General features: G+C 46.9%; 1 protein-coding gene across 2 annotated transcripts in view; it reads left to right on the top strand.

The window, feature by feature from the left end:
• The window catches only part of PAK3 (p21 (RAC1) activated kinase 3), a 137,433-nt gene extending 116,407 nt beyond the window's left edge, over window positions 1–21,026 (top strand). The window contains exons 8-16 of one of the 2 annotated variants that reach the window (XR_014897655.1): window positions 1,688–1,751; window positions 5,289–5,337; window positions 7,001–7,113; window positions 8,060–8,177; window positions 9,001–9,100; window positions 9,514–9,710; window positions 14,408–14,545; window positions 15,207–17,093; window positions 18,441–21,026. Coding sequence is in view for 1 of the 2 variants with exons in the window: in XM_085319633.1 (XP_085175759.1) it covers window positions 1,688–1,751; window positions 5,289–5,337; window positions 7,001–7,113; window positions 8,060–8,177; window positions 9,001–9,100; window positions 9,514–9,710; window positions 14,408–14,545; window positions 15,207–15,296 (869 nt within the window). In the remaining variant the exon portion in view is untranslated. Of the gene's footprint in view, window positions 1–1,687; window positions 1,752–5,288; window positions 5,338–7,000; window positions 7,114–8,059; window positions 8,178–9,000; window positions 9,101–9,513; window positions 9,711–14,407; window positions 14,546–15,206 lie in introns of both variants that reach the window. The other variant, XM_085319633.1, reaches the window with a different exon arrangement.
• The last annotated feature ends 1,148 nt before the right edge of the window (window positions 21,027–22,174 follow it).

Genomic DNA, 22,174 nt, shown 5'->3' with positions numbered 1-22,174 from the left:
CGGCGTTCCTGGGGTGCCGGACGAGGGCGAGTGGGTCTCACTGAGCAAGGGAAACCTCTTCCCCTGCAGCTCCCCATTAGCGCCCTTGCCACGGCCAGCAAAACTCTTTTATCAGGGAGTGTAGCAGATGGTATTGATGCCCCTTCTTGCTGTGCCGGCAGGCAGGATTCCTGGCCGGGTGTCCCTTCAGATGCCCGTTTGGATGCTAAAAGCCCTCTGCTCCAGAGAAATGGCCTGGACAGAAGGGAAAAATGTGTTTGTTGCTACTTACAGCGAGAGRCACATCTCCTAGTTTTGATTTGGAAGCACTGGTGAATAAATAGGTGTGTGTTTGTATTTGTAATGTAGGAATATTGCCAGACTGCTCAAACAAAATATGCAGTCACATATAGGGATTTGTTCCTCCTGAATTAATCTTCCCTATGGATTTCAGTGATGTGCATTCTAAGCTAAATCTTTAGAAGTCATTTGCATTGCCGTTAAACCACAAGCTTTTACTTCTCCTTGTTGTTTATATTTTATCTAGGAAACTACTAGACCAGAAAAAAACAATATTGTTTTTTTAATTATTCCTCTGGATTTGTTTGAGTTTATCAGATTTTGGCTCTTCTGTTTTATACAAACAGACTATCCTAATTACTGCTTTCCTTCCTTCCCGTTCAGACTGCCTACACCTCTGAATGGGCCAGAAACCTCCAAGCTGTGCATGTTTTAATTTTAACACTGAGTGGCCCATGCACTCCAAACCTGCCTGGGGGATCTGGCGTGCCCSATGCCGTTGTGCAGAGCCTGTGCCATAGGGGCTGGCCTCTTCCCTGGTGCTACAGCGATGAGCTACCAGGAGATGGCAGCACCCCATCTAGCCTGACCTGCACATCGCGTCTCCAGGTGCTCAGGAGATTGCCAGCATCTTACTTGTGCAGCAATCTTTGTAACAGTTGTTCCTGAGGAGTGTTGCTGTTTTTGCTAGCCATCACAGGTCCCTCTTGGGTTGTGAGGATCAGCTTGTGGAGACAGCAAGTCTCCTGCTGCTTGCTCATCCAAGGCAGGCTGAAGACAAGTGGTGGTTCTTCAGACGACACAAGCAAGGTCTTCTCCAAATTTAGCCTCTGTAATGAATTGTGAGGGTCATAGTTCTTAAAACTTTGTAGCTAATTATTATGATGTTAACTGCTCTGCTTTAAAAAGGCAAAACCATTATTTTGGTGAACCACTGAAAGGTTGACAGGACCTCTTCCTGGAAACACTTTATGTTCTTCYTGTTCTTTGAATGGCATCTGTTTATAAAAATGGATTCTGAAACCCAAGTTGCATTTGAAAGTATTAAACCCCTCGTAAAATCACACAGAGTATTTATTTCTAAGAAAAAAAAAGACTCTTTTTCCAGCTCTTGTTAACATTTAAACAACAAACACTTGCACTGCTATTTGTTCTTCATTCATATCTGTCTTCTGTAAACATCTGGGTTCTCCATGTTCTCAGTTTCTTGCCAACCTCCACAGACTCAGGTACTCTTCAAAGGACTGTAGAGTATCAGCCTTTGCAGAGGCCACCAGCACTTGGGAGCTGCCAGTCTTGTCAGCTGGCTGAACGCAAGCAGCTCAGAGGCCCAGACAGAGTGGTGGTGTTCTGGGCTTAGGTGGAATCTCCATTTTCAAGTGAGCATCTTTAATCTTGTTTCTTTCAGGAAGCATTGTGAGTGTGGGAGACCCTAAGAAGAAATATACTCGATTTGAAAAAATCGGCCAAGGGTAAGTCCAGTCATAGTTACTTACACAAAAACACAGGGCAGATACTTTACTGGTTTAGTATCAAGTGTGAAGTTAGGCAAGCTCCAGCACATTCAGATGCTGGGTTTAAATTCTCCTGTGCTATCAGTATAAATCAGTATTTTCATAGTGGCCAAAATGAATCATAAAAGATACCTTGCTGCTGTCAGTGTCTTGTCTGCCGAGATTGCAAGCACTTGGGAGATTTACTGTGCCTCAAGCATGTGATACTTGTATGCTTATTTTAATAGAAGAAATCATTTTTATATGTCTGTGAATAATAGTTGCACTAAAGAAAGGAGAAGAAAGTTCTGCTTTGTGACCTTAAAGAGCAACCTATCACCTGATGGATGTCAGGTAAATGACAGCTCAGAATACCATTTATTTTAAAAAGTTTTGCTGAAGAAATTATTTCAATGATCAGGGTTATAACAGCGTAGTTTAAAAGTCTAAACCAGAGGTTAGTTATCTCTATTTTCTAGCATAGGCAGTGAAAGAAAAAAAAAAAAAAAAAACAAACCTCAAACTCTCAAACTTCTGCCTGACAGTAGAACATTTTCGGATCCTGCAAGTATTAGTAGTTTACTGAAAATCATCTGCCAACTATTCGATTTTGAAACCCTACTTTACCTACTATGAGTAGGATTGTTTTGAAGTATTTTATATGCGAGGAGAAAAAAGGAGAAATAACATCAGAACTAAACATTTGATTTGCTTTTTAAATATTATCTGAGACTCGCTGCCCAGTGGAAGCGTCCTAGGCTGCGTGGTGATCCCAGGAAGGCTAACTCCGTTTGCGTAAGCGCAGCGTCATGCTGCAGTCACTGTGTGACAGAATACAGTTCACTGACGTTGGTAGGTAATTTTTCTGCCTTAACTGTTTTGTCAGATTTGAACTCAGGGTAGCATATTGCAGACCTACAAATGGTATATACTGAGGAAGGCCAGACATGTTCATGCTCTTTCTCTGGTAGTAGAAATATTTTATTTGATAGGGCACTCGAGGGAAGGTTATTCTGTGCCGTTCGTTGTATAACTCAGACTCCAGCTTGGTTTTGACCCCAAGCTTTGGTTCTTACTGTCATTTGTCAGTGGACACTTAAATTGTGCCAGTCTCTCAAAAGATGAGTGTCAGCTGAAGAAGTGAGATTCAGAATAAACGTGTGTGAAGCAGGTTATTGCTGTCACCACGAGAAAATGACCATCATATCTGGCCTAAAAGGGCCTCTGAAGTGATTTCCTTCAGCTTGTAGTGCAGCTGGGAGATGGTGTGCCCGCGTTGTGGAGGGATAAGTGTGCCAGTGTAACCAGCCAGGTCGACTGACAGAGCTGGGGGTCAGATCCTAGCAGACAGAAATCACCTTGGAGGACACTGTACTGGATGTCTTTTGGATCTGAATTGCTATCGCAGTGAACAGTTGAATGTGAGACTCTCAGATACCTTTATTTGGGTTTCAAATACGTGCAAAGCTCTTTATTTTGTGTAAGACTTGCTCTGGCTTTTAGTATCTAAATTACAGTAATTTTTTTCTCAAATGCTCAAACAGCAAGTGCACTCCCTAAGGTACTTGGGATCAGTTCATCCCGCAGGATGTGCAGGAGGACCGATGCCATTCCGGCTCGCGGTGTAGCACTGCGGGGAGGGCTAAGCTGCTGCAGGTCTTTGTCGACACGTCTTCCCTGCCGGTGACKGTGCAGAAGTCTGCAGAAAGGCATGTCCTCGCACCGCAAGTTACATTCTGACTGTTTCAGGAAAGTAGGTGTAAATTTAGTTAACTGGGCCTAGATTTAGTTAACCAGGCCCCATGCCCCCAGATTGCTACCAGAAACAGTTCACACTACCCCTACATGGTGCTTTGGGGGACTTTTCCATTACTCAGCTGCTGAAAAATAGGAAGTCTAACAAAATGCTGCAGTCTGGTGCTTAAGGAAAAAAATTTGCATAAACAATCATTTCATTTTTTTTTTCTGATGCACGGTTAGAGCGGCAGCTTAATTTTGTAGCTGTGTGGGAAGTCTCATTTGACTGTCCAGGTGTCCCAGCTCCATCCGTMTAGCTCACGTGCCTGGCTGGGGGCACAGGCGCAAGGACCGGTACTGCATGCCGATACGCCGAGGGGCACCTGACTGCAAGGTGGACCCGCTGCCAAGAGAAGTGCAGGTAGAGAGTGACTTTGCACTTAAGGAAAAGGGAATTGTCCAGGCGGTGACATCTCATTGCTCCATCCGGTGGGTGAATTTAATAAATACTGTGATGGTTACAGAGCTATTAGCAGTGACCAGGAATCAGCGGGTCTGGGCTGAAAAACAGGTCAGCCTGAGTGCCGAGTCTCTTGTTTGTAATTTGTCTCCAGTTTAGGGCTGAAAATGCTGCTGACCCTGGAGGAAACTTAGTTAACTAGTGCTTGCTAAAGAGGACGTGCTGGCTCAAGTAGTGCTTAGCTCCTGCTAGAAAGATAAATTAGTGTGGAGACTTGAGCAGCCTGAGTTTAGCTTTTCTTTTTTTAAAAAAATCTGTACTGCACTGCATCACAGTGACACAGATCTAATTGCAGGCTCTGGTATTTGCCTAACTGCATTAAAACCAAGATACTACAGAAGAATTTAAAAGTTAGATACAGATCAGAAATTATAGCTGCTTAGAAATAAAAGTCCCTAATGCAGGATCACAGAGCCCTTGCAATTAATTCACAGCTTTACTTAAATTACTCACYTTTATCTAAACTCTTCACAGATGGCCCAGAGCATACCAAAAAGCATCCTAATTTAAATAGTGGTTTTTAAATAAACCCTGACAGGACTTTGCTCAGGAAGTACAGCACATGTTAGCAACTCTGAATAAATGGTGTTGGCTTTTTATGAAAGCAAATTGGATTAATCTCAACAATTAGTCATAGGAAAATGCATTTGCATTTATATTAAAAGGATACATAGCGTGCCCAATGATAACATTGTTCTCAGCACGGGCACACAGTCTCTGGTGCCTGTTGTATTAAAATGCTTTGGAAACATTTCAGCCTGCAGGTAAACAGAGACAAACGAGGTGATCATGTAAAACTGAGCAAATTCACCAATTTTGGTATTTTGTCTCTGTGCAATGCTTGCTAGATGACTGTTCCCGCTTTGCCTGGTTCCCACCTTGGCTCTGTGTTTCCCAGGGGCTCGATATTCGTGCACCTTAGATGATGATGGCAGCATAAACCTGTGGCTTGCTTCAGCAGGAGAAGCCCCAGCAGGGTTAACAAGCCCATGGGGGCCCCTCGCTTTTGAACCCGAAGGGATTGCCGAGCAGCTCTTGCYGCTCAGAGGCTTCCTGTTTGTTTTGAGTCGTTCTCGGGTTTTGTGTGGAACTTCTCGTGTGCCTCGTTGTGTGGCCGGCAGGGTGGCTGGAGGACAGCGCTCTGGAGAAGGCCGTGTCTAGCTCCTTCCTTCCGAAGGCTCTTAGGTGTATTTGGACCTTTGCACTAAGCACCCAGGCTGCTTCTCATTTCTTGACTGCTGTGTTTTTCTTTTTCCTAGGGCCTCGGGTACCGTTTATACAGCAATAGACATCGCCACGGGACAGGAGGTGAGTGCCAGCAGCCTGCAAACTCGGCGCTCGGACTGTGCGTGCGGTGCTTTCGCCCCGTGCTGACCGAGGGAGGGACTCTGGGGTCGCCAGGAGATGTTCAGTGCAAAGGCAGCTCTCCCCTCCCTAAGCCTGGGCTAGTGGCTGCACCATCGTGCTGCCTGTGCCTTTCCTCTGAAAGCTCAGTGAGGGCCGTGCGGTTGCGTGCCTCRGTAGCCGGACACCAGCGGTGGCTGTGGACTTTCTTTTAAGGCCAATTGCAGCATTTTTTTGACCTACGCTTTCTCCAGAACAGGTCTGTGCCCTCCATGGCATTGCTGATCCCAGCCCACTGCCATCCCTCTGATGCCATCCCTGCGTGTGTGTTTTAATGGAGAGGGATCTGTAAATAAATCTCAGCAAGCTTTCAGGCCTGATAAAAACTGTATAGTTTTTATTGCCAGTGTAAAGGTATTGGTTTAGAAATTGTTGTTTCTGCTGTTCCCCAGTGTGGATAAACATATGCTCCTTACAGAGCAGATTTGTCTGAGCATAACTTAACTCTGTGAAGTTACAGCACAAAAATTGTGGACCTGGCTGTAGTTTGGTTATCAACACAAACTGTTGAATCTAAAGACTGTCATAACTGTCAGCCTCAGGAGAAACCCAGGGCTTGTCACAGTTTCCCATATTGGTATGAGGAATAAATAACTGCATTACACTGATTGTTGCTGGACAAACTTAGTTGCTGCTACTAGGAAAGCAAGGAGGCAAGCAATAGCCTTCCAAGAAGGGCACACTAACTCTGTCTTAATTACTGAGTATACTAATGCAACAGTGAACCGACGCACGCTGCCGTCATTCAGTCCTGATTTATCTTAGTTGCTGATTCAGGATAGTAATACTATTTTTAGCTTTCTTTTTTCAGCTTTCTTCAAAGTATGATGTAAGTAAGACAGATCGTGTTTAGGAATTAATTCTGTGTTCTAGTCGTGTTGAAGCTGGTTGGCTGGCACAGGCACCCTGCCCAGGGCCCTGGACCTGCCCTGAAAGTACCGCAGAGCGGATCATTTGTTAACTCAGGAATCACTGCAAATACCRGCTGTGCTAGAAGAGCGTTACTAGAGTTGCAAAGTCAAAACGCCAGAAGCTGGGAAGTTCCAAGATCCTCTGTAACCGTGTAACCCGTTAGCACAGCTTTTTGCGCGGGATGTGCGTGTGCCTTTTCTTTCGGTTATGTAATCAAGTCAAGAATAACAGCAGTTGCTGAAATAGTCATCAAAATCATGTAATCGCTGCAGGGTTACCAGCTGTTTTTATATATTTTTTCACGGTAACAAAATCACTTCCTGCTTGCAAAACCTGAATGAATAATGACTGTGGTAATAAACCACGGCCGTTTTGGATGAAAGTAGGTATGCAGGGTGTTGGTAGAGATTTCTGATTGAGGTTTTACAGGCCATTTTTACAAATTGTACAAGGCAAGCTGTATGTGGCCCTGTATAACTAGCACCCAGGCAAGCAGAAAAGCGAGGTTGTTGTAACGTGATCCTGAGCTTTGGTGCCGAATAGCCTGGCAGTTTGGCACAGCTCTGATATGTCGTTCCCAAACCACTTCCACGTGTTCGTGCTGATCTGGGGCGGTTCGGGCTGTTCGAGGTGATAATTTTCAATGTCATTTTAGGTGGCCATAAAGCAAATGAATCTCCAACAACAGCCCAAAAAGGAACTAATTATTAATGAAATCCTGGTCATGAGGGAAAATAAGAACCCCAATATTGTTAACTATTTAGACAGGTAAGTAGTGCTAGTGTTAACGTTGAAAGTTCATTTACATACTGCAGGCCAAAGGTTCAGAAGCCTTTGGTCTCTGGCAGAAAAATGACCTGTTTATTTTTGATACATACGTACATACATATATGTATACACACACACACACATATATATATGTACACACAGACRTACATATATACACACGCACACAAATGTGCGCACACACATCCACACCCACACGTGTATTGGAGGAGATTGCTCTTAATCTGCATTAATTTTTTTACATATGCAGTTCAAAGACTGTTTCTGAAAATCTGGATCAGCCATATCTTACTAAAGCAACTGCCTGTGACTCCACTGTCTCCAAGATTTTTTAATTGAATGTATTTTATGTGTATTCTGATAAACGCTGATAAATCATCATAGAAATTATTTTCATTGGAACGTTCCCATTATTTTCCATTGCTGTGGATGCCAGGAAGACAAGGTTCTTGTTTCCAGACACACATAATTTACCGAATTTAAAATTGTTTTTTGTTTCTGAATGCACTTCATGTAAGATTTTTCAAACTGTTGACCAATTTCTACTCTCAGTAGTACACAGGTTCACACCAGGGACAGTTATGAAAGTTTTGTCCTCGTGTTTCTGGAGTTATTCATGGCATTTCTGAATATGTTAAGATGATGAATGAGATGATGTGATATATCCTGACTGAACATTTGTCTTTGCCTTTACTAAACTGCATTTTTTCACTTGCTTGCCATATAACGTCTATGTATTTCACTCATAATGCCTCTTTCATTTGGACTGCACAGATTCTTTCTAAGGACGGTGTAGCCTAGAAGGAATGTCTATTCACTTTATGCTGTCTTCATTTAAAAATGATCAGAAAGCAAAAATCAAGCGTGGTCTTTCTCACAAGATAACTTAGCCGTGCACATTCATCTCTGTCGCTGTTTTTTGTTCCAGCTACCTGGTGGGTGATGAACTTTGGGTAGTTATGGAGTACTTGGCAGGAGGCTCTTTAACTGACGTGGTCACGGAGACCTGTATGGACGAAGGGCAGATAGCGGCTGTCTGCAGGGAGGTGAGSGATGCTGCGGTGCTTGTGCTCACGTAGGTAGCATGGGACTGATGAACAGGTGGTAAGAATATGAGCRATTTCATGTCCAGATCTTCATTTCTGTGATGGTTTTTAATATGATTTGCCTGCCTGTAGCACTGTGCTTACTATACTTTGTTACTGTACTCTACAGACCGTTGATATAATCACTCTTTTTTTTTTTTTTTGAGTTTTATTATTCTCAACTTTGCCTCTTCAAAAGTTTGCTTGGGGCATGTCTGTGTGTTATTCCTTGCCTGTAGAAGCAAGCATGCTTGTGGCAGAATTTTAAAATAATAGCAAAGAAAAACGGAGGTTCATTTGTCACAGTCCTCTGCTTAAAAGGATAGCGTTCCACCCAAAATGTTGTTCGCTTCTGAAAAATGACTAAAATGCTATTTTCAAATCTCCTGTAGAGCCTCTCACAATAAAATCTTTGTCATAAACCTTCCACCCGAAAGTGATCCACTTGATACTGAAGGAAGTGAGTTTTTCTTTTTTGGCAAATAATAGTTTGTCATATGGACAGAGATGGCAAATTCATTGTAGCTGCAGTCGTTCTGTCTGTGCTTTCAGGGGATAGTCTGTAACAATAATTGACATTTCTCATTCAAAAGCTAAYGTGCCTTCATTTAGAAAGCTATTATTCTAACGGTGTTGAAGCAGCAAGCTATTCCTCTTGACAGCACAGTATTTTGCCATTACTCACAATTCATCTAGAAATTAAATCTTTTAGAGACGTTCCCTTCTTGTGTGATGAAATCAGGCCATTAATTTTTACTTTTGTGTTTCTTTTTTTTTGTATCAGTGCCTGCAAGCATTGGATTTCCTACATTCAAACCAAGTGATCCACAGAGACATCAAGAGTGACAACATCCTTCTCGGGATGGACGGATCTGTCAAATTGAGTAGGTGTCCTTGGTTAGGCAGCGGTGTTTGCGGCACGGGCTGTGGGGCTGCTTCTCACTGACTGCCGGTACCCAAAAGTGATTCTGTGCTAATGCCCTGACCACTGCTGCAAACGAAGTGCACAATTCCAGTACATAAGAGGTAGAAAAAGGAAAAAGATGCAAAGACTGGCTTTTATTTGCTTGTGTCTCTTCTAGGAACCAGAGTTTTGATTTAAAGCTTCAATTGAAGCATTTGCTGCATGAAACTTTTTTTTAAGGTGGCTAATTCGATATTTACTTGGCTACACAAAGAGAACATGGCTGCTTTTTCCAGCTAGATTCAACACTACATTTTTGGGCACAAAGTAGGGGTTTCTATTGCTTTGTTTCATATTTTAGACTGGCTTTAATTACACTTGTTTTCTCCGCAGCTGATTTTGGGTTCTGCGCACAGATCACCCCTGAGCAGAGTAAACGGAGCACAATGGTGGGGACTCCTTACTGGATGGCACCAGAGGTGGTGACGAGAAAAGCATACGGCCCCAAAGTTGACATCTGGTCACTCGGGATCATGGCAATAGAAATGGTGGAAGGAGAACCTCCTTACCTTAATGAAAATCCTCTCAGGGTAAGGCGCAGATAGAATGAGATACCACTGTCTTTTTAATCTGACCTGTGTTTAGAGACAAAATCCTTATCACATCAGCTTGGACTAGTTCCAGCAGGGAGTGTTTCTAAAAATGTCATTGCAGCATTTCAGCATATACTGTAGCTTTAGGTGCATAAATAGGAGAACCTCAAAAGAGAAGTGACATGGAGCTAGTTCAGAAATGTGTCATTTTTGCCTCCAGCGATGCTTAAAATTTCTCTCTCAGGCAGTTTTTGAAGTSTCTTTCAGCCGTATCTCTGATGACAAGAATTTTTCCATAGCAAGTTTCTCCAGTTGATGAATTTTTATGAAAAGAATTTTAAACTTATCTGCAGGGAAAAAAGTACTTTCAAACTCAGATCTGTGTGGATTTGTTATCTGATTCTTTCAGAAAATGTCCTTGGTTATAGTAATGSCACAGTTATTTATTACCAAAACATTTCTAAAATTATATATTAGCAAAGATACCTGTACTAAACAGGTAGTAAAGTGATACATTTTTAATGTTTTGAAGTTTTCATTTCTATCCTAGAGTGCTTAAAATGAAATGATCAGGTCATACGCCAAACAATTGTGTGTTTGTGGAGGAATGTATACCAAGGTAAACAGTCGTGACTGATAGCCGAAACAACCAGTTAAATGCTGCACAGTTAATTCCTACTAGGATGCAGGAATCTATGAGGAAATTAATTTTGCACCTATGGATAGAAATACATATATAATTTTTGGTGAGGCTACAATTAAAATACAGTATCACTGTTAGCTTTTCTCATAGTGATAAGGCTGGYCCCCCTCTAGTCTGGTACCAGCCTGCTTACTGCAGAACCGAGAGCTGGAGCCTCTAAAAGAACAGACAACAGCACAGTCAGAAAATACCCCCTTGGTCGTGCTGTTTGAGAAGGGAACATGCCAGGGCTTTATGCAAACTTCTGCCTTCTGCTCTTTTGGAAAAAGGTTCCTAGGTCTTCTCAGGAGGCCACCTTTTGATTTGGCAGGTGCCTGGCTTTTTGGGGTCCTGTGCACCCAGGCGAAGTGCCTCTGCCACCGTGCGAGGAGGGTTAAGAGAGACACGGGCTTGGATTCAGACAGATGCTGAACTAGCTCCGTGCTCCATAGCTGGGCAGGGTAGCAGCAGGCCTGCGTCATGGCAGCCCACTTCTACCAGCAGCAACTGCTGCACGTCACTGGTTTTGCTTTAGTTTCCTGCAAAGAGAGGATCCCATATTCTGACTGCTTCCTTGGGGGATCCTTGCAAAAATCATATTGGCTTTGTATTAGGCACCCAAAACCAAAGAACAGGAATAGAATTACTGGTCTGGAGGAAGTCCTGCTTCCTTAAGCTCAGTGTTGGTTAGGGGTCATCTAGAACCTTCAAGCTTCACCTCCTGCTAGTGTGAAGACCAACTCGAACACTCACAGCTTTGAGGCATCTTCAAGGTGTTTGAGTGAAATTGCACCAGATAAAAACCAGACATCTGAAGCTGGTAGCATCTGTGGTGGCTTTTTTTCCTCCTTTGCAGAGGTTGTTGTCCCTGGGCTAGGAACAGTGAGCAGCTTGTGAAGCACTGCCTGAAGCACCCCAGGTATCACCTAGGTTTATTAAGGTAAATCAACCCCAATGGGGACAGGGTCCTGTCTGCTGTTGTATGTGCAATCAGAGGCTCCAGGGAAAGGTCTCAGCTGTCTCCAGACAGCAGAGCTTAAAGACAAGGCCTGCTTTTACAGCAGAGATTTTTAGCTGATGGAACACAGTAACTGTTGGGTGTAGTAGTCACATTTTGCTTGCATTCAGGGAATTCTGCAGAGCTTGAAAGCAAAAGGCTGCTGCTTTACTTTTATGAATGATTGTTTTAATAATATAAGGCACCTACATGCTTCAGTTACCAGCACTAGTTTAAATGTATTAATAAATTATAGAGGCATTAAAGGATCATTAATCATAGAGTTAATAGCAGTTTAATGTAGATGCATTTGTCGTTTTCCAGCTGTATAGCAAACGCTGCACGTTGCTTGGTTCCTTCTAGCCTTTGCAGTACTTGCAGGCAATCTGTGAGGCAGGAACCGTTTTCCAGCCATGAGAGGGGCCGTGGATACTCCCGCGATGGTATTCGTCTTTTCTCTCACTGTGATTTCCTTCCAGAAGGCGCATGCCTAGTCCCTGAGGGACAATCGCTGGCACAATAAATATCCTTCGAAACGCAGGTTGAACCTCCTCAGTTTCAATTAAAAAGAAAAGCATTTCCGTTTGCTTTTTCATCTATTAACTACAGTGCATCAATTTTCGTAGAAACTGCAACATAGTTTCCAAATGCTGTGGACTCTGTAGGGTTTCAGGCTTCTGAATTGTCTGTATAATGTTCCTGTCCTGTATCTGGGTGGCCTCAGTAACTTTGGAATACAGTTTTCAGACTGCAGCCATAACTATATGCTGCGTACTTTCTAGTTTTTTGGTATGTTAAACAAATTAATGAGCTTATTGCTCCTTTGCAGCTACTGCAAACACTCCTTTCCTTTGTACTGGATATTTTTCCTTGCTGGCTGCATTATAGGAAACCARAAAATATGTAATGAGATGCTTCAGTTTCCCGTAAACCTTTTTTTCTTGCTCTAGAAATATTTTAAAGGTGCAATTCCTAGCAAAAGATGACTCTCTTATTTGCTTTTTTCTTCACAATATATGAGTCGTGGCAAAGAGCTTCGTTTGACCTGGTGTTCCTGTTTCACAATCAGGTGAACGTAGCTGGAATACAAATTTTCAGGAATGTGGTCAGTGCTGTTTCCCTTCACGCCAGGAGCGCTGATGTGCCTCAGATGCCGTGAGGAAAACAGTGAAAAGAGGCTCTTCAGCTCCCCGCTGTGTCCGGTTGCTGAGGTCGGCTGCAGACGGACGGGATAAGATTGACTTTGTAAAGTTTATGTTGCGGTAAAAGGAAAGAAACATACTTCTATTATTTTTACTTCAGGATAGTTCATTTGCCTTTTTAGGCTTGGAAAATTTCCCTCTGTATTTATAGAGGGTAAAAAAGTCAATTTGGTCGTGGTCTGCTTGGATGCCAGTACCGCAGAGCTGCTATTACCGCAACAGATGTTTTTTATGGAAGATTCCTAGGCCTATTCTTACTAATATTACTGTGTATTTGAGACATATTCTGCAAGTTCAAGCTAAAATAGTTCAAACTGTTTGTCTTACGTGTCTAATAACATCTTGCAATAGCAGAATGAACTGCTCCCCAGCTTCTCAGCATGTTAGACCTCTGTTACAAGTGAACTGCACTTGRTAATGGTCACCCCACGTTTTACAAAACTGCATTATAATTCCTTGGTCTCGGGAGCTGATGAAGCCTTGCCAAGCTGCATGAACACTGTCAGATGCCTAGAAATGAGCTTCCATGGCTTTGACTAGGAAACTTAAGCTTGGCTTAGGCTGGTTGTTCCTGAGGAGTAGAACGGGTGGGATTTTGAGCTGTTCGGCCCGTTCTGTGTGCTGAGACGACTGYGCGTCGCACTGGGCAGATGGACGTTCATGCACGTCGCAAGGGGGTTCACAGAGACCTCGGCCCTTAGCACAGCGTAATCCTCCCCACRCTCAAGTTACGTTTTGCTTTGTTTTTTAAAAAGTTCCTTGCTCTGCCGTCTGCGATGATGATGCTGAAAACATGAAACATGTAACATTTAATGTTACCTTTCCTGCTCGGCTTTGAGAGATGAAGCTATATCATTCTTCTAAATGGGATACTAGCCTGAAACATGAAGATTATAGTTTAAAGTCAGCGTAACCTATTCTGCTGCTTATCCGTTTTGCGGAAGTACCGGCTAACATCCTTCTTTCGTAGCCCCAAGCTGCTTTCCCCGTGTCACCAAGCAGGAGCTTTCTGAAGCCCAGCGGCCAGAACCTCCCATTTCTTCCCTGGCGGTTTCTGGGATGAGGACATCATTGAACGTATTTACCTGAATATCAGAATTAGCATAGGGTTGCCACAGGGAGGGAATTATTATATATTATTATTATATTATTATATATTTTTCTAATTAAGCCATTAAAARCTTTTTCTTTCACCACATAAACAAAGCTGATCTGGAATTTGGAGACTGCAGAGAAACAGAGCCCCAGGTGGCTCCCGTCTGCCCAACGATCCATTTTCCTCCTAATATCACTGTGCGTGCGACTTGTGTGAAAATGAAGTTTAAAACATTTCTGGTTCTTTATCCAAGGCATAAGCTGATGGATTTAAGTTTTTTTATGCAGTTACCATTTTTATCAAGAGTAGAGTAAAAAATCTGACTACCTTAGTCTGTTCTGCGGAAGCTCAGTGCTTTAGGCACCAGTGAGGACTGCAGAGATGCAGTTTATATAATAATCCTTTGAGGTAATACAGTTAGGCCTAATTCACTCCTTAAAATAGCCTGTAAAGCTAGTGTCAGTACTTACAGAAGCAAAATGTGCTTTTGCTGGTGTATCTCATACTAACTGGGTCAGGCAATGAAATCAGCTATCAAGGCAAAATCATTTTGATGTTGGAATAGCTGCGTCTAGATTAGGCTTTTTTTTCAGGATAGAAAAATTGTTTCCCTCTGCCAGGGAAAAAATTGCCAGCGAAAAACTGATCTTATAAAAGCAGGGTCTGTCTGAGCAGCTGAAAGCTGCAGGTGGAGCCCGGTGTTTCCGTCTCCCGTAGGCGTTGTATCTGATAGCCACCAACGGGACGCCGGAGCTGCAGAACCCGGAGCGGCTCTCCGCCGTCTTCCGCGACTTCCTGAACCGCTGCCTCGAGATGGACGTGGACCGGCGAGGGTCTGCCAAGGAGCTGCTGCAGGTAAAGCGGCTGCGGGTGACGGCGCTGCCGTACGTCCCGGCGTCCTTGGTGGTTAAACGCACAGGCGACAGCAGCTCCGTTTGCTGCCTGGCGCGGTCGAGTGATGGAGCCCCGGCACTGGTTCAGTGACAGGAATAAGCTGCAGTGACTGGGGAGTCCCAGCACCGCYGCTGGCCCTCGGGCGCCCGTCTCCCTCCCGCCGTCCTGGTGCCCAAAAACCTGCACCTCCAAAACAGCGCGTGGGCCCAGATGCTACGGGGAAACCTCTGCCTAGGGCTGCTGAGTTCCCTCAGGGACGGCTCGCGCCTTTGGTCTTTTTGGTCACTAAAATAGCCTGTGTCTTTAGAGAACTGGAACCTCCATAAGTATTTGACGTTTGTTTGTGTACAAGTTTCCTGAGAGGAGTAAGGCTCTAGGAGAGCGAGCAGCTTTCCAAGAGGGCAGGCAGGGCAAAAACGCCAGCAAGCTGAAGGCACCTTGATAAATGGATTAACAGGATTACGGGCTGTGTTTGCCAGYGGCAAGGGACTGGACGTGAGGATCCGGATGGTCCCCTCAGTCCTATTTCTGCACGTTCCCGGTTACCAGAAGAATACTGCTGGCACCGGTGAGTAAGCAATTCCGGAGAGTAACGGTTTCTTTCTTTCTTTCCTTTGGGTAGCATCCATTTTTAAAACTAGCCAAGCCWCTCTCCAGCCTGACTCCTCTGATCATTGCAGCAAAGGAAGCGATTAAGAACAGCAGCCGCTAGCGCTCCCGGCTGGCCTTCTCCCACGCCAGCTCCCTCCAGAGCAGGACTGAGCAAAAACTCTATAAAACCTCAACTCTTGTGCTGCAGGACAGATGGATGGACGGACAGACAAATGGTCACAGTCACGGTGGTAGCAGGGAGGAGGGGAGAACAACTGTTCTCCGGTCCCTCGAGGAATAGAAACTTATCATGTGTCTTCTTCCTGCTTTCTGGCTCCTTAATTTATTTCTAAGATGAAACAGGGCTTAAGACGGAGAGGTAATGGCAGAAGATGCTTTTCTGTCTCAGCCGTTTCCAAGGTAAAGCAAATTCAGTTGGAAGATTCCCTTCCTTCTCACCCTGTGAATAAGCTGTACATTCACTTTTAAATTGTCGGGTGTTTCTTAAAGATGCAAAGTCCCTTTTATGGGTTTTCTTTTTTTTTGGTATGGTTTGGAATTGGAGAAGGGTCCCCCTTCAGTCGTGCACTCCAGGCTGCGTCGCCTTTTGAATACAGCCCGCTCGCTGGTATTTGCTCATTCACGGTACGTCTAGCCGAGGAAGAAAGTGAAGTTGCATTTCCAACCAAAAACGAATCAGGAGTAGAGCAGACAAAAGGTCCTGTTGAGATACAGGCTTTCAACTGTGAATATATAGTGTTTCAGTTCTTGACAGTTTGATTTGTATAACTAATTATGATATGTTTGCCTGGGTGAGAGTCTTATTAAAATGGGGGGGGGGGAGCAGAAAGATCAGGCAGTGTGCTCGGACAGGGCTCGTGCGATGCGAAGCTGCGAGAGCCAAGTTAGGCGGCTGCAGCCAGGTCGGGCCAGGGGCCGGGTCCCGGCAGCGCCTTGCAGAGCACCCCGCAGCCGCCCGGCCTTGGGCGCCACGTGCCTAGCGCAGAGCGGGCGCAAATGGCCGTAGGTGCCCGTCCTTCCCGGGACGGGACTGATACCCGTGCCGGAGCCGGGCGGGCGGGCGGGGGCTCGTCCCCGCCTAGGATTAGYCTGCGGGGGTTTGTGCAGGAGCAGGGAAGGGCGGCCCCGATTCGGGGCCCTGCGGGGAGCGCCTGCTCGCGCGGCCCCCGTGGCCGCTGCAGGCGGTTGCATGGTTTCTGTAGGTCTCGGCACGCGGCGGCGAGGGCAGCCCGGCCCTGGAGGCGCCCGCGCGGCGAGCGAGCACCCGGGTCCCGCCGGCGAGAGGAGGCTTCCTGGGTTCAGCTCTGCCTCAGCCCCTGCAGCAAACAGCTCTGGAAACTTAGACRCCGAGCGAGAGCAAAGGTGCAAAACACAGAGTCGATGGCAGAAACATCTCAGAGCCGTAAAACCGGCCGCCTTTCTGCTCCCCTGGGAGCCGCGAGCTGCCGGGARAGTGGATCCCGGGAAGGGCCGAGGCGCTCCGCAGGGGAGCAGAGAGGGTCGGCTGTGCTGCTGGGGGCTTTTTGCTCTTTTTTGAAAGAGATGTAGTGTGGTTTCACTCAGAAAAAGCATTTGTACAGAATATTTGTTGCTGTATTCTGGTAGAACAACTAAGAAAAAAAACAAAGGCCTTCAAAACAGCAGTTGGATTGTGGCTGTTTTAACCTAAAAAACACCCACCAACACCCARAGGTCTGATCTAGACCTTTATGTACAGGCCTGAGCCTGCAACAGGCTGCGCCAGCCTTAAGGTACTAACAGACCTTCGTGTTTTGCTGCTACGGATGAAGGATGCTTGGGCTGTTCCTGCACGAGGTCATCGGCTCGGGCTCGGCGCTGCCGCCGCTGCCTCGTCCCCGCGCTCCCCGTCCGGCCCAGGGGCCGCGGCAGCCGCTCGGTGAGTTACYGCAGCTACGCGGGAATTAACCTTCCTGATTGCCCGGTGAGCAGATCGGGTTTGATTTCCTGATGCCCGAATAGGACAAAAATCCCGTTTCTTTTGTGAGGCCGCGTTTTTCTCCATCAGCGCAAGGGAGCAGCGGGGAGATGGCCTCTCCCGAGGGGAAAAGCAGCAGGGACGTGGATGAGAGAAGGGCTGTCCTCGATTTGTAAAGCATTAATCTGAGTGAAATGTGTTTGTATTCCATGTGAGAAGTAAAGAAACAAGTGGCAGTTTCTGTTTGCCAGTATAGCTTTTATTTTCTCCTGCCCTCAAAGGAACAGACAGCCGTCCTTCAAAAGGAAAGCACTTTCTTGTGGCACACGTTTGCTGGACATACGATAGAAACGCTTATGCTGCCAGATCACACTTTTGATTTATTGTTTTCCCCTGTTTGTTTTCTGTAGCTGTTAAAGATTTCAGCACTTTTCCTGTCTCTGCTTTTCAAAAGAACTTCCTGAAATTAAACAGAGATGAAAGATAGGAAATCAAATAGAAGCGTCTTTTTTTTTTTTTTTTTTATTTAGTGTATGCTCCAGCATGCAAAATATTGTTGGCACTGGCTTTTTTTAAACATAGCTGCTTTAAAAAGAGGCCTTAATTTTTATTTTATTAAATAGCATATTTATTTTTCTTGCATCTGCAAAAACAGATTTTTTTTTCTTTAAAAAAAAATCTTATTTTTTTTTTCTTTAATGTTGAAAAGGATCCGACAGAAGTAATCGCTGCCCATGGCTGTTTTTAACAGGGACTGTAATTGCCCAGCTGGACCAACTGGGACCAGCTGTTTTACAACCAGTAGAAAAAAAAAAAAAAAAAACTTGCATCCCTGTTGCTCTTAGCTTGGGACAGTCGCTGGCACTGAAGTCTCAGTCACTAACTCCTGGCAGGTGGCAGCTGCCTTTATCTCCTCCTGAATTTGAAGGGAAATGGGGAAGAGGAATATTAATGTGAAAAATCAGTCCTGGGCGAGACAAGTCTTGTACGTTATTTACAGGCTCAAATAGCAGCATGTTAGGATAGGCACTGCCCTTGCAGAAAGGAAGAAGGTGCAACCATTACTATAAAATCTCTGGAACCGTCTCGGGTTTTTTTTTTTTTTTTTTTTTTTTTTTTTGTGCGCCATCCCGGGTTAAACAATTAGTTGCATATATTTTTTGGAAGTATTAATTAGGAATAGGCTGTTTCTGTTGCCAAATGCATAGGTAAATGTTGTATACATTTCAAACAAACACGTTCATTCCAAAGTTTTAAAAGATTGGTTAACTGTGTTTTTTCTATTTTATTTTTAAATTTATTAAACAGTTAAAAACAAAAACCCCCAAACCCACCTAGCCAGCGCTTGCCTCCGAGTCCCGTCCCTGCCATGACGTGTGTGGAAGCGGCCTGTCAGCGAGCTGAGGTTTTCCCRTGTTCGGAGACGGCAGCACGGCCGCGGTGAAGGCCGGGAAGCGTGAGCAGCGCGGAGCAGGTTGTTTATTGAAGGGGGGGGGGGCACAGCGCTGCCGAGCCCCCGCTGCGCCCTCCGGCTGCGCTCGCGCTCCTTGCTGGGAGGTGCGGCTCGCCGCCGTCTCGCCGAGCGGCCAGTTGTGCTGGGGCTCGGGGAGGGTGGCGGCGCCTCCGCGGCTCCCTCGGGCTCTCCCCGCGTCTGCCCCCGAAGAAGCAGCCCGTCGCGTCCCCGCGGCAGGGCAGCGCTAGCCCTGTCCCCGTGCCCTCCCCGCCTGCCCCGGCCCTTTGGCCGTGTAAGAAACGTCGCGGGGCCCAAGCGTGCGACCGAACCCGGCTCCGGGGCTCGGGGCGCCTCCCGGGAAAGACGGCGCCGAGGTGCCKCTGCTTCGACTGGCGCTCGGGCCGGTAGCTAGCCCTAGTTTTAGCGAGCGGTTTTTAGGAAGCAGGTAAAGGATCCCCGCTGGGTTTCAAGGGATCTTACTCAAGGCTTCTCTGGCACCTGCAGGCCAGCGGCCTGGCCTGTGCCTGCCCTCGAGYGTGTGGGCTCGTGCCCTTCTCCGGCTGCGCTCGCTGAGCCTGAGCTGCGAGCTGCCCACCCGCGCCGGGCGGCCTCCGCAGGGCGCCAGCGCCCCTTGCTCTGGAAARGTAATACATTTTTAATAACCTTGGGAGCGGAGGGCCCTGAGGAAACGGGACTGCTTCCCAGCCACCCACGCATCGGTTTTCGCAGTGGGCAGGTGCTTYGTGCTGTCGGTGAGCAGCTGCCGGTTCGCGGCTGCTCGTGGCCTGCGCGCCGGGCAGCCTCGCGGCCCGCGAGCGGGTTCTGCTGCGGGAKCGTGGCCGGGCCCGGCTGGTCACAGCTCTGAGGGAGGGCATGAACGAGCCGAGCACGAGTACTGCTTGCGTGTCCTCTCGCCGCTGTCCTTCTCGTCTTCCTCGGGCTTGGAACAGCTGAAATAGTATTTCTAAATAGAGAAATTGCAGTGGGTGCTGCCTTTCCCGGTCCTGCTCCGTCTCGCGCTGCTCGTGTGAGCGTTCTCCTCCTCCTTCTCCCGTGCTCCGTGGCTGTACCCGAGACCGTGTCCCTGGCTGTGAGAACGCGCTCGAGCGCCTCAGGTCCCTGCTCTCGGAGCTGCCCACGTGCAGCAGCGGTTCAAATCCGAACGCTCGGCCCGGAGCGTGAGTTACCACCTGTGTTGTGCGCACAGCGCGCGAGGCCGGGACGYGACGGCGCCGAGGGCTCCCGGGCTGGCACCACGCTCTTGCGAGCGCGCTGTGTTTCGCTTGCTGAGCCCCGCGGCAGCCGTAGGGATCRGAGGCAGGCGCTGCTGCGGGTGGTGCCCAGCACGTGGGGCCGAGGGCAGCGCTCGCTGCCTGAGCGGGTGGCAGGAGGTTTCCCATCATTATTTTTTCTCCACTCTCTGGAGTGCAATGCTCTCTGGGTCAGAAGTGGGTCAACATAGCAAATYTGAAACGTGCGCATCTCTTATGTCTGTGTCTGCAGAGATTTTTGACCTTTGAGCTAAAGATACACCCAGGCAATTGCTTTTTTTGTCACGCTATTTCTATTAGTATTAAGCAGCGCTGCTAAGTCACTGTAGCACATCACCAAGAAAAAGCCCGTTGGCTCGTCAGGTGCAACTCCCGGCCGTCCCGGCTCCCTGCCTCGCAGGGGAGCGAGCTGCTAGCGGTAGGAACCAGGAGCAAAGTCCTGCATCCCCCCCACCCCCCAGCCCCTGGGGAAGAGCAAACCCGACTCCCTGGGTAGGTGCAGAAGTCCGTGAGCACGCGGGAGCGGCCGCRGTGCACGCCGGGGCGCTGCGCTGCCGCCGCTCTGCCTGCAGCCACTGGCCCGCGTTTCGGGGAGAAAGATCTGCAAAAGAATCCTGCAACTCTGAACTGGATCGGGCTCTAACCAACTCCAAACTCCAGTTTAGGCTGAAGCAACTAGCTTACACCTACACTGGTGGCTGCTAGATTTTTTTCTTCAGGGTATCCACACAAAATAAACAGAGGAGGAGCCTATGTTCTCATTGTTTATCAGAAATGTATCTCATTTTTGCTGTACATTCCTTTTTTAGGACGTGTTATCTGTTTAAAAAAAAGGCAAAAAGAAAAAAGAAAAAACAAATGTGTAGTGAAATTCTTCTGTAACTTTGGATTAAGAGGTAATTATGATCTTTTTAAAAGAGGACTAAGTTATTTACTTTGTAAATGTGCTGATGGCATGGATCCATCTTACTGACCTCAGCATCCTTTTTTTTTTTTTTTTTTTTTTTAAAAAGATTTTGGGTTTTGTTTCCAATATTAAGTTATTTTAAATTGTGGTTGAAGCAATAGAAAATTGAAATATGGATTGTGCATGACTGTGTCTTGAGTGTAAAAATATTGCAGTTTGAAACTTGGACCTAAAGTATTGCAAATAAAAGTTATAAATACCAATGGACTGTGTGAGTGCAGTTGTTTTTCCTATAGGATGTGCTGGTGCTGTGTGACAAAACAGTGTCAGGCTTGGCTGAAAATACACTACCTTGGATCATCTGCASAGCCAGAAAGACGTCATCTGCCTGGCTATGGATGCTTTTAGCTTTGACCTCTGCCACTGGAGTATGGTGTCCAAGGCCACCGAAGCAGGACTTACCTGCTGAGCCCTTGTTTGTCCTTTGTTGCAGGAGCTCCTGCTATCTTGCTTCTGCAGAGGAGCCTGACTCCTTTTCACTGCTCCTCAGTTGGGAAAAAAAAATCCACTGAGCACAGTGATTTTTGAGGGGTTTTGTCCATGTTGCTCCATATTTAGCAAAACCCCATGCATCGCCAGATGAATATGGTAAATTACAGAGATGGAGATTAGCCCTTACTGGTGCYTCCTAAATCTTTAAGCTGCTTATTGAACACTAGTCACCTGCTTTCGTACTGCTGCTCACAGAAGGCTGGGGTAAGATTGCCCCGCTGACTGCTCAGCAGAGAACCGAACTAAAGGTACGCGGACAGCCTGAGCGCCGGCTTGTCTCCAAGTCCATTGCACCCTGCTGTACTGCCTGCGTGGCCGTGTTGCTGCCTACTAACGMCTCTGTCTTAGAGGAGGTCGCTGGTATTTGCTCCCAGCAGAGAAGGGCCGGAATCGGGGGCTCTGGCCACGCCGAGCCGGTGACTGCACGCTGCTGCGCATGGCTCCCTCGTGGGTTAACGTCCCAACAGGAGGGGGACTGTCTGCTCCCACGGTGAGACACCTTGTCCACCTTGTCGCAGCCCAGTTGAGGCTGGCACCTACCTGCATGCTGGGCTCCACTGCCTCCTGCAGCCCTGCCGTGGCACGTGCTGTCACAGCTGGGTGCTGCAGACCCTGTCTACGCAGCTCTAGGCCTGCTTCCTCGCGGGGCGGTGCCTGCAGGCCCTGTCCCGGGCGCTGGGCACTGCTCGCGCTCCCACCAAGCTGCATTGTCCCCTGCGGCCAACACAGCTGGGAAAGCAAGTGCATGGCTGTGGCACCTGGGCTCACCAGACCCCCCCCCCCCCCCCCCCCCCCCCCCCCCAAGCATGCAAGAAAAGCCCAGGAAGGACCTGCCTATACAACCTTTCCAGCAGTTTCA

The sequence above is a fragment of the Rhea americana genome, unplaced genomic scaffold (assembly GCF_003343005.1).
Source record: "Rhea americana isolate MKP2758 unplaced genomic scaffold, rheAme1 scaffold_6, whole genome shotgun sequence".
Classification (NCBI taxonomy): domain Eukaryota; kingdom Metazoa; phylum Chordata; class Aves; order Rheiformes; family Rheidae; genus Rhea; species Rhea americana.
The sequence above is the reverse complement of the archived record's forward strand: the minus strand, read 5'-3'. Positions and strand labels throughout refer to the sequence as shown.